This window comes from Toxotes jaculatrix, chromosome 3 (assembly GCF_017976425.1).
Source record: "Toxotes jaculatrix isolate fToxJac2 chromosome 3, fToxJac2.pri, whole genome shotgun sequence".
NCBI classification, from domain to species: Eukaryota; Metazoa; Chordata; class Actinopteri; family Toxotidae; genus Toxotes; species Toxotes jaculatrix.
Genome location: NC_054396.1, coordinates 30,156,799 through 30,168,902, shown reverse-complemented (window position 1 = coordinate 30,168,902; position 12,104 = coordinate 30,156,799). Strand labels below are relative to the sequence as shown.

The following is a 12,104-nucleotide window of genomic DNA, read 5'->3' as shown; positions in this document are numbered from 1 at the left end:
AGCTTCATGTTTGGTCACATTACGTCAGGGAGAGCAAGTTGATATCGTAGCAACCATCCACCTGTGGAGGTAAACAACAGACGGGACTATTTTTTCTCCTTGGTTTCTGTTAGGGCCTGAACACTCACACAGTGAACACATGCTCGTGTACAGACCAAAGAGCAGTGACAGCGGAGACCTGCGTGTTTCAGACTCACGTCAAATCGGCCAATGGAGGCTGTGGTCTGGTTGGTCTGCATCACCTCGGTCAGAGCCCACATCTGCTGGATGCTGGATGACACAGTCTGGGGGTCTGGGAGGCCCTGGGAGACACACAGGACAACAGGTGTCCGTCAGAGGAGGACACACTGGGCTGGGAACAGCTAAACACGGCAGGTTTCAAAATAGTTTTGATTAGTCGCAATTTTCAACAATTAATTCCGTTAACTGTTCAGTGATTTTTTTATAAAACTTTTATTTCCCAACATTAAAGTCTGTTAGTAAAAAACACAGAATACAAAAACTCTTCCTGAGCTAAACACACGTCTGCTTCCTGCAGTGAGAATCAGAATCAGAATCAGAATCAGGTTTAATCGCCAAGTACGCAAACACATACAGAAAAAAAATGTTTACCTCCACGTCAGGGTGCTGGTCAACCAGGGTCAGGTCAGACAGCCAATCAGAAACCTCCTTCTCTGGGTCCTGGAGGGAGGAACAGGAAATGTCACTTCACCAGAGCAGCTGAGTCTAATGCTGCAGTCGCCGTGAAATAATTCAATTCAATTCAATTTTATTTATATACAGAGAGAGATATATTTATATACTTTACAGAGTCCCAGAGCCTGACCCCAGAGCAAGCACTTAAGGCGACAGTGGCAAGGAAAAACTCCTTATAAAATAATTTAATCACCTTCATTTTAAATTAACTTGTTTGTTAAACCCACTTTGTAAATCTTTACTTTGTCACCACCTGGTGGTACTATGAAGAATAGCACTGTGGTAGACAGCTGCTTTGCCCCTAGATGCCAGGGACCCTCCCATAGTGAACTATGCTGCTGTTCACTGGAACTGTTACACCCTTTGTTTACAGCTGTCTGCTGTAAACAAAGGGTGTAAACAAAATGCAGACTGACTCACAAAGAACTTGTCGATTTATCATCGAAGTTTCTGTTTTTGAGTCACTTTTTCCTAATTTTCCGTCTCTGTTCAAATTAATTAACAACAGATCGTGCTGACAGTGCAGCTTTGACTAATTCATCATGACGTACGTTCGACAGGCAGCACACAAACAAATGTTTCCCACTTTGTTTAGAGACGCAGAGAAAAAGACACAGAAGACAGAAGCATGATCGTCAAGGAGTCCCCAGAGTATTACACTGATGTTATCTCACTCAGTCACTCATTAAGTACAGTATTCTGTGTTTGCCATCTCACTGAGCTGCTGACTCATGTTTGTTTACTCAGAATCTGATTCTGTCAAAAAGAAACAAAGAGCAAAACTAACCGGCTCCATGTGAGGGTATATCCTGATGTCCTCCAGGCTGAAGGTTAGCCAGGCAGAGGACGGCTGTCTCAGGATCAGCCGCACAGACACCACGTGATCTGGCTCCACCTGCATCTGAACAAACAGAAATAAAGAATAACATCAACAGTGCTACAGATCACGTCCCTCTAACGCAGCCTGATGTGTTTTTAGCCAAAGGTGTGTTCCTCTACCTGCTGCTTTAAAAGGTCAGAGGACACTCGTGGTCATAGTTTGTTCTTCACCTTCGCTTTTGTGAGTCATGGTTTTCTTCTTGGACTCCGTCTGCAGAGGTCGACTTCCTGCAGTGTCCTTCTCACTGTCTGATCAGTGGCTCAAACACCAGTTTCCACACATGATCAGGTCAGAAGCGCCGACCCGTCTGTTTTTCAGTATAAAGTTCTGGACGTGGTGAATCGTGTGCGGCGTGGGACACTGCTCCCTCTGTGGCTGGTGGCGTGTCTCTTCCTGTACCTCCTAACCTGTGCTGCAGCTGTGTTTCACCTCATGTTCAGTCTTCTGTCTGTATGAACTCTCACAGTCTGGGGTCTCATTGCTCAGCCAGCTCCTCACCGTGTGGAGCCACAGCTCAGGTCCAAGCTGAGGGAGCTGTGCTTTATTTTCCTTGTTGATGTGAGACTTAAATCGCAGGTGTGATTTACCTTTGTTGCAGTGGTTGTTGCACTCTGCTGCATCATCACTGGGCGGGAGATAAAATTTCCAAGCAGAGTTTGTGATTCACCAGCGACTGTGACGAGTGGATGGCAGAGGGAAGAATACTTAGTTTCCCAGAGGTCCATTCTTCACAATGTCCTGTATTTATGCTGAGAATGACTGTGGTAAAACGATGCATCCAACATCCCCTCAGGCTAAACATGGCAAACAAAAACCCATAAACAGTGAGTAAACATCATTTACACGATCCCAGTCACTCTTTAAACCGTGTCAGGCTCGGAGCAGCATCTGAAGTAAACAAAAATTAAATCACCATTCACCATCTGCTTCTATTTGCATAGAGAACAAACACGAAATAAATAGAAGGAATGGGAAACATCTCAGTGTGTATTGTCTCCATACATCAGCATGGCTGGCTTGCCTCCAGCGGCAGCTGAGAGGTGGCTGTTAGAGGCTGTGAGTTCTGTGCCCGGAGAGATTTGTTAGTTTGCAGAGCTGATGTGAGGTTCAGCTGCAGTCGTGTGGAATAGTCGGCTGTCACTTCATGTTCACGAGGATATGAGAGAAAGGTTTGTTTAAACAGGAATATTCCCGAACTCTGTGACGCTCATCGTGTTCACACACACGTCAGAGGGATACACAACGTGTGTGTGAACACACACGTCAGAGGGATACACAACGTGTGTGTTCACACACACGTCAGAGGGATACACAACGTGTGTGTGAACACACACGTCAGAGGGATACACAACGTGTGTGTGAACACACACGTCAGAGGGATACACAACGTGTGTGTGAACACACACGTCAGAGGGATACACAACGTGTGTGTTCACACACACGTCAGAGGGATACACAACGTGTGTGTGAACACGATGAGCGCCACAGATTCACGGCTGAGTGATGGCATGCCGTCAGGTGCCGACTCCACACTGATGGTGTTTCTTATGCATACACACACACACACCAGCATGCAAACACACATGCTCCAGCCCACCTGTGTCCTGTGAATGGAGTAGTAGTCTTGTGAGCCCCCCTCAGTGTGGGGGTTGTCCATCAGGGGCAGGTCTCTCAGAGCAGTGCACCACTTCGCAGGGGCCTCCTGCCCGGGGCTCCTCCTCAGCAGACGCACAGTCACGTAGGCTGTATAGTAGTTCTTAAAGGTGATTTCCTCAATCTGAAAGATTATAACAGGCAGATGAAACATGAAGTTATGATCTGATGTATGTGGGATCTACAGTGTCTGAGTCTGAGACCACTTTCCCTCCTGGACTCCACTCTACTTTCATTACAAATGAAACCTATTGAAGAATAGAATTTCTTATGCTTTTTAGCATCAGACCCAACTCGAAAATGAAAGAACAAAAAGAGCTGCTGGATGAAACGGAACTTACACCATAAATCAGGCTCATTAAACCAAACCAGAGCCCAGAGGAAACCTGCCTCCAGTCCATACTGAGCCTTAACCTACTGTTTAAGAAACACTGACTCTGCCAAATCACAGTATTAAGGTTAAAAGCTAAAGACAGTACCATCAGAAAGCCCGGCAGAGATAATTCCTCCATGCATAAACTGGCTCCAGGCCTTTGAAGCTCCAAGCTCTGAGCTAATGAGGAGTCACTCTGCATTAAACATGATTTAATTAGGACTAAATGCTAAAAAGTAGGTCAATGCCCAAAATGTTTGAAGTCTCTCTCTAGACTGGAAGACAGTGTTATATTTAAACAAATGTTTTGTATATTTATGAGTATGAGTTTTTTCCTGCGTTATTAGACAGCGGCACCGGAGGACAGCAGAAACACAGTACTGAACATAATTAAAGTTGAGGGAAAACAGTACTTTGAGGATTTATTTTAACTGCAACCTGAGGGTCAGGAAGACCAGACACATTCCTTCAGTGATGTGCTGAGCGTTCTCCAACAACAGCACATTTACTTCTGGTAATACAGCAGTTTTAGGCTCTGGAGTCAGTGTATGGTGAGCACATGAAGCAATATGAACTTTTACATTTTGTTATTTTGGGGATTTCATGAGAATTTGAGTTTTTTGGAGACGTGGACTCTACAGTTCATTTACAGCTTCTTGTCCAGGCTTATCTTAGCAGGTGAAGGAAACGTAATCCCAGAATTTTATGATAATACAGATTAATAAAATAAAGATCAGCAGAATGAAATACATGGTCAGTGGTTAAATTCTTGGTCACAGGCTGAGTGTAGATTATTCATTTATTTCAGCTCTTGCTTTCTTATAAACAGACACACAAACCAGATACAGTAAAGTATACAGTAAAATGTGATCAGTACAGTGATTGAAGCCACAGCTCATGGAAGCCGGGGTGAGTTTGTAATGAAGCAGAGGTCCGGGGGGGGGGGTTTAGTGGCTGTCAGGATCTGAGCCATCTCACCTCTGTTACATGTAGTTACCTGCTCATCATCACGATTTTTAAAACCAAATTAAATGTGTGAAATACAACTTACTCTGCAAATCAATGTGTCCCTTAAACAGTGGTAAATGAAACCTCCAGCGCTGTGATGAACAGTATGTGTCAGCAGTGGAGGTTAGACCTAGTCTGTTTGTGTAAGGGGTAACTTACATTGGCAGGTTTTCCAAAGGGGAGGGTGACGTCGACTACACAGATACCAGAGTGAGCTGTGTCTGCTTTGGTGTCTCCAATCTGCAGGTAGACCGGAGGTTTGACCGTGCAGGTCACAGCCTTCACGTCATCAGTGCTCCCGCTCATCTTCTGCAAACGCACAAAGAGACACACACTTGATGTAAAGTCAGATCCAGTAAAAAGTGCTCAGAGTAGAAGCTGGCTGCTGCAGAAATCTGGTTTTTAATGGGTGAAAACTCTAAACTCTTTATTTTACATAGAGCCAGCTTCTGATTCCCCACAGATCCACTCTGAGCTAACTGAACATGCACCTGCATTTTTTTTCATGCTCCTGTGTGTGCGTGCTAATGTAAGTGTGTGTTTGTGTGTTCTTGTGCGAGTGACAGTGTGTGGACCTTAAAGCATGGCTCACTCTTCTGTGTGTTGTTGGTTTGGACAAGGCCTCATAGCTCCAGCTGAAGTAAAGCTCATGGTAAACGTGTTATTCTTACTTCACTCAGATGTTTGAGCGTCACCGAGCAGAATAACGTTTGATCCGAGCTTGTTTTCATGTTTATCTGAGCTCAGCTTAAATCTCAGTTTAACACAGTGCTTCTCAGATAGTGGGGCGATGCCGGGGGGCGCGTGTGACCGGAGACGGAGATAATGGGAGATGATCAAAGACAGGTGTGTTTATTATCTATTTATAGTTGTGTTCAGCTGGTAAACTTTTGAAATGAACATTACTGACATGTTCATAGATTCTGGATTCTTCGGTGAGGGAGAGGAAGCAGATGTAAGTTCAGTGATGGGACTTATTACGTATTTGAGACGAATCAGACGAATTCAAAACATCATATCACAGTATTTTCGACTCACGTTATAAATGAGTCGCTGTGATAAACCGAGCTCCACCGTGTCCTCCTCTGGGCTAAGCTAGCACCATGGACAGCGACAGGCCGGGAGTGTAAAACGGAGCGCGGGAAAAATCCCCCGTTAACTGACCGGTAACTCTGACGGTTTCTAATCTTTAATATTCGTGTTGAGATGCTGCAGACACACCGAGCAGCCACACCAAGCTAACACGACGTTAGCATGGAAGCCAACACCGCAGCTAACACTGCAGCTAACAGAGAAGAGACGCGTTGTTACCGGTGAATTACGGCTCCGGTAAATCCGCGGAGTGACTCTGAGTCGGTCCACTGCTCACCTGTGTTTGTCAGGGAGGAGGCTCAGTGAGTAAAAGTCCAGGACAGAGACAGGAGTAAGGCAGGAGACGGTTCAAGTGTCAGACGCTGACATGCTAAGGATACCCTCTGTTTCCCTGCTGACCGTAACCACGGCAACACGGAGAGTCTTAAAGGGCCAGCACCGCTCTCAGCTACACCGCGCACAACCGCCGCCCTCTGCTGCGGAGTGTGGACCAGAGAACCGTCCCCTGAACCCGGTCTGTCTGCAACACCCAACAGAAGTGAGCAGTTTAAATCACAGTGACTTAGTCTGAAACGACCTCTCCTTTCCTTGGCCTACCAAGCCTGTGTTTCTAAATGTGTGAACTGACTTTAGAATAGAATAGAATTTTTATTTGCCATTTGCATAGATACATTGCAGATACATGTGCATTGGAATTCTTGTGCATCCCTCCCCTGAGTCAAGCTTACTAAAAGGTTTAAAGAATACAATAAAATAAAATAACTAAGAAATAAATACAAAAGAAGAGCAAGATAGTACACTTAGAATACTGAGACGTTCTTAAGAAAATTAGGTGCCTAATATAGGCACACTGTCACTTCCAGTATGTGATGTTTCACATGGTGATCATAACAGACATATTGCACATGGTGATATTGCACATATTATAGAAACTGAGCATATTTGCTGGTTAAACTGTACTGAAACCCTCCTGTCACATGATGGTTCCACTGCTTTACCTCAGACTGGTCCCTTCACCTCTGACTTGTTTAACTACTTGACTTGTTTTTAGAGTTTGATCTAAGTCAGTAATAGTTTGTAGAAAATCACACTGTGATCAGTCGCAAGTTTGATATAGTTCTGCGCAGATTGCACTCGTATTAAATTTTTTTTTTTTTTATAACTATTCATTTAAAAAATGTTTAATCATCTTTTTAAAGATTCTTTCTCTTTATGTAATAAAAATGTTTTATTTCCCTTTGATGGATATTTTAACCATTTGCTAGAGGCCCATTAATTAGATGAGAATAATAAAAAAAAAACGTGATCAGTCGCCATTCCAAGAAGCAGACAGCAGAGGGCAGTAGTACTCCATGTCTTAGACCTCCACCACACGGTCCATGAGAAGGTGAGGTGCTAAATAAGGCCTCTCCTCCACTGAGCTCATCGCCTCATTCACATCTCCACACCCCTCTGAAAACACCCCGTCTCCAAAAGATGATAGATGCTCATCCCCACCAGGCACAATCTGCTGTCAGAACGAGATTCAGGTGAGCAGCTCTGGTATCAGGGTGAGACAGCACACCTATGGCTTTATCAGCCAGCAGCAGGAATCAGCTGTTATTTCTCCGTGGCCTTGTAATGATACCCTGCAAAACTGAAACAAGGTTTCCAGAACGTTCCGTATCAGTTCTGAACAAAATGAATTACCTGATGTTCCACGTGTGCTTCAGTGAATCGTGAGCGAGCTGAGTTTGCACTTAGAGGCTGTCGGTTAATTCTGAAGATAAGAACCTCTCACCTGTCAGAGCAGTAAAACACTGACAGATACTTCACAGAATAATTCCTGCACGATGAAAAGTTACTGTACACAGCATACTGATCCAACTACACATTCACCTCATGATACATCTCTTCATCGTCCTCCCTTGGTATTAGTTATTTATTTCTTTTTTTAAATGAGCTCTCAGAATTTCTGATTGTGGCTGTTTGTTCTTATCTCTCTCTTCTTTACTTCAATGCAGAATCACTGAAATCTCCCTGACAACAGCGATGGGGTTAATATTTATGTGCAGGTCTTGTCATTTACACACTCAGGTGTGACACTGGATCCTGGAGTCAGCAATGGAAGCTGCATAAGATCGACCAAGGTCATCGCACAGTAATCCCAGCTTCAGGTTGTTTCAGTGAGAAACTCCACTGCTGAGTAACAGAACAGGTTTATATCAGAGTCTCGTGCTGTATGGACAGCACACAGTACAGTAACTGCACTGACACTGGTATTTAAACCAGTGCTCACTTTCCCTCCCTCACACCTGACAGAACTATTCAGGTGGGCTTCACCCCCGGGTTGCTAACGTTCTCCCAAGGTGAGCAGCAAAAGCTCTGGAGAGGCGGTGACCACATCTCCCAGAACCCCCTGCAGCCAACAGTGCTGCGTTCAAGAGCGGCCTGCAAAATAAGAGGCACAAAGGGGGCGAGCACATCTTTGCTCATTTCCCTTTTATTACAACTTTTCAGCCGGGGAGATGTTTTTAATGATGAGATCACACGTTCGTCTCCACACAGAGCAGTGAAGTGCAGCTCAGTCTCACAGCACCTGTCACTCACTCGCTCAGTTGTTCCTCCTCAGCCTCCTCCTCTGTGTCGCTATCACTCCAGCTCTAAGCCCACCCCCCCTCCGATCTCTGCCCCCACCACCACCCCCCTCTGGAGATACAGTACAATGGCATACATTCATCCATTCTGTTTATTGTGTTTGAAGCAGGGGAGTAGGGCTTTCCAAAGCCCCCAGATCAGCCAGTGTAGGAAGCTGGCAACGTGGGTCCTGCTGCAGAAACAATCCCCTTTCTCCCTGATGATCTGCGCAAGCAAGCGTGTAGCTGCAGGGGCTTAGAGGAGGCAGAGGGAGAGAGCGAGGGAGAAAGGGAAGAATGGAGGGAGGATGACAGAGAGAGAGAGAGAGAGAGAGAGAGACAGAGAGAGACAGAGAGAGAGGAAAAACTCCTACCAGTCCAAGTACCAATGTCCAGTGGGTTTTTATCTCTGAGACCCACACCCCTGGCATTCACTCTGCCTGGCTGTCTGCATGGCTGTCTGTCTCACCCTAATCTTTGCTGCCTGCTTCCTTCTTTTCTTGCCTCTTTCTTTCATTCTTCCTTTCTTGCCTTTCTTCATTTCTTCTGTGTGTCTGTCTGCCAGTTGTCAGTGCCATCTGTCTGGTTTCCCCACGATAAGAACGTGTCTTTTTTTTTTTTTAAATCCAAACAAACCAGGATAGGCAGATGACAATTTTCAATATTCTGCTGCTCTGGGAGTCTCTCTCTCTCTCTCTCTCTCTCTCTCTCTCTCTCTCTGTTTATCTCTCTCTCTCTCTATCTGTCTCCCTCTCTGTCGTTTCTGAACCCGTCTCCCCTGCTGGGTAAAGCACCTCTGAGACTGGAGCAGAGAGAGAAAATTCATTTGGCCCGGTCGATGATATGTTTCTTACATAAGAGCACCACTGAGGTGTCGCTCTTATGTAAGAAACATGCAATTGACAAAGCCCTGCTGCTTTACCCTCTGAGCAACACAAAATAACCTTGAGAGAATGAAAGTGAAAGAGGGAGGGAGGGAGAGAATTTCTGTCATGGTGAAATTACAGGAAGATTCTGTTGAAACAATTTCAAATGATTTCAAATTTAAGCTTTAAACCAACCGTGGATCCAATTAACACGGAGAAATCTCAGAACATAAGTGATCTTGGGACATGTTGGCTGGTACCTTATAAAAGGAATATATTTTTATTCATGTACATATAGGACATGGCATGTACCTTATGTGGTGTAATAACACTACCTTTATGTCTGTTTCCATATTTTAACACCTTCATCAAATTCACAGCCAGTTGGTGCCAAAGGGAAGGGTTCACTTTTCTACATATTGCTTTTTAATAAGTTCAGAAGACTAGAAAATATATATTTAAAGGAGAAAAAGGGATTAAATTTGTAATTATTCATATTATTATTACAAACACAGCAGTAGGACCATAGCAATGAGGAGGTAAAGCTGGAAATTTAGTGTCGCACAGGACAAATCTACACACACACACACACACACACCATGTAATGTACCACACACTTATACGAGAAAAGTGTGTGCTTCTAAACGCACACGGTGCCAAGGTTTGTTGGTCCATTGTGCTTGTCATGTAGTTGGACCTGTGGAGTGACTGTCATTAGCTTCGCTCAGAAACCTTCCTGCTGCAGCTGACAGATTTCAGTTTTGGCAGCAGCACAGTCACTGTGAGACTAATTAGTTTCACAATGACTTCATTAAAATTGGCAAAAAAAAGGAGAGAAAACAAAGCAAGAACTTGTCGGTATATTGTTTCAGGACCAAGTCAAAGTGATTGCTTCAAAGCAAGAATGTCATACAAGTGCGGCGAGTCAGAGCAGTGATTCAGAAATTTCTGTGCCAGAGATGAGAAAAGCTGGAACAATGATTCAAGTAACAAAGAAGTGAAAGTGCAGACGAGTCCCGCTTTCATTGTAAAGATCAGTGAGCTCTGGCCTGCAGATTGAAAAATGCTGTGATTGTCTTAACCTCAGTGAGTCAACCTTGTCAGACCCATCTCCTCTGCTATCGATCTGTGGCTTCAGAGCGTTGCCTCTGGATGCAGTGGCCTCATTACAGGACACATCAGGGTTTTCTGCTTTAAGTTTTTCTGTCACTTCGACAACGTGGCAGATATTGTGTTTTCTCAACACTTTTGTCTCACTGTAGTGTCACCGCTCCAAGTTCACCCTTTTTTTTTTTTTCATGTTTGTGCCGATGAGCCACTATCACCTCACTCACACGTACACACACTCACACTCACAGAACCAGAACACGGATCTGTTTTCCAGTAAAGCTGACACACCGGTGCCATTAAACTGGAAGTGTACCAGTGGCAGGATGTGCCTCCTGAAAACCAAAACAAACGTGAAAATAAAACTAAACAGAAGAACCTGAACTGTCTAACATCACAGGGATCTCCAGTTCAGGTAAAATGGGACTTATTTTTGTACAGGAGAACGTGATTTTTTTTCTTTTTTATTTATGTCATTTAGCTCCTGATTTTTTAAAACATTTTCCACGGATCTCAGTGTGAGAACAGAGATTCCAAAATTAAACAGTCCTGGCTCCACCACCACCTGCCGCCTCCTCACTGTAATTTTCCTCTCTATCAATATTTCTTAACACACTGAAGATTTGCAAGCACCTATCTGCAGCAATGCAGAGCTAAGGTTCGTGTGATTTAAGGCTTTATCGACTGTCATGAAATGAAAAGCACTCTAAGAAAGAATGGTGCTTAATGATACCAGGGTGAAGATCCCTGACATGCAGTCAGTGACAAGATTATTACTGGTCAGTGATGAAATGGTAGAAAGAAACAAAAAAAATATTTATATATATAATATAATATATATAATTTTTCTTAACAGAAACTCAGTTATTTCCCTCACAAATGTTCCAGATTTAAATGACATACGTGTTCGTGCTGATGAGCCCGTATGATGAAGGATGATGAAGATTTCTTCCTGTGCCAGAGTCACAGCCTGTGGATGAGTTTGGCGTGGCTCTGAAAGTTTAACGACACTTAACAGTTTGTTAGTGTTCATAAATGTTTTGCATGTTCTCTGTATTTTTACGGTCTCCAGGGCGACAGTGTGTGAAAACACTGACACAGTGTTCAGGTGTCTGTGGTAGTGATAAAGCTGCCGGATGTGGAGATAAGAAACCATTTGAAAACACATCAGCTTGAGGACGACTGTGTCGTGTTAGTGTTGTGTTGTGTTGTTTGTGCTGCCCCCAAGTGGCCAAAAAAATCTGTTATTGCAGGTTCAACTTAATTATTTTGGAAGGGTAATGAAACACTATGCGTTAGTTCACTTCTTACATTAAAAAGATGAATGTTCTGAGTTCAGGATGATCCCTCCTTTCCCCCACTCTCCCACTCTGCATCACAATTTCATACACACATTGCCTTTATACTGTGACACGTACTGAATAAGATACTTTAACCATGTTTTATTCTTTTTCCCTCTGGCAAATGTATTATCTATGTGGTTTTTCAGTGATGTCTAGGTCTATTTTTGACTGCTGCTTCATCTTAACCATACAGTGAAGAATGCACATTGCTTTGAGAACAGAGAGAGAGAGAGAGAGCAGGGAGGAGAGAAGCTGTGAAAGATTGAGGTGGAAAAGAGAGTTGGCATCAAGAGAGATGGAGAGAGAGAAAGAGATTGGTGGCATCGTCAAAGAAGAAGAGAAACGATCTTGGGAACTCTGTCTGATTTTTCGCCTGGAGAAGCACACAAAGCCACCAGTGCAAACACCTGCAGATTTTTATTTTCCATGCATTTGTTATCAGCCCTGTGTTTTATACCAGGGTCCTATAAT

At 43.9% G+C, this 12,104-nt stretch overlaps 1 protein-coding gene across 1 annotated transcript; it reads right to left on the bottom strand.

The window, feature by feature from the left end:
* Positions 1 to 19: 19 nt before the first annotated feature.
* On the bottom strand, positions 20 to 6,094 carry nicn1 (nicolin 1). The gene is made up of 7 exons (XM_041034561.1): positions 5,980 to 6,094; positions 4,770 to 4,919; positions 3,174 to 3,353; positions 1,484 to 1,597; positions 613 to 681; positions 198 to 302; positions 20 to 61 (listed from the first exon to the last, which is right to left on the bottom strand). The coding sequence occupies exons 2-7, from the start codon at positions 4,914 to 4,916 to the stop codon at positions 20 to 22; spliced, it is 657 nt and encodes a 218-aa protein (XP_040890495.1). The 5' UTR covers positions 4,917 to 4,919; positions 5,980 to 6,094.
* Positions 6,095 to 12,104: the final 6,010 nt, after the last annotated feature.

Excerpts from the sequence above, each read along its gene's own strand:
- nicn1 (XM_041034561.1), bottom strand. The coding sequence starts at position 4,916 with ATGAGCGGGAGCACTGATGACGTGAAGGCTGTGACCTGCACGGTCAAA. Across the intron at positions 3,354-4,769 it reads CCTTTGGAAAACCTGCCAAT|ATTGAGGAAATCACCTTTAA; the intron begins GTAAGTTACCCC and ends ATAATCTTTCAG. Across the intron at positions 1,598-3,173 it reads ACTCCATTCACAGGACACAG|ATGCAGGTGGAGCCAGATCA; the intron begins GTGGGCTGGAGC and ends CTGTTTGTTCAG.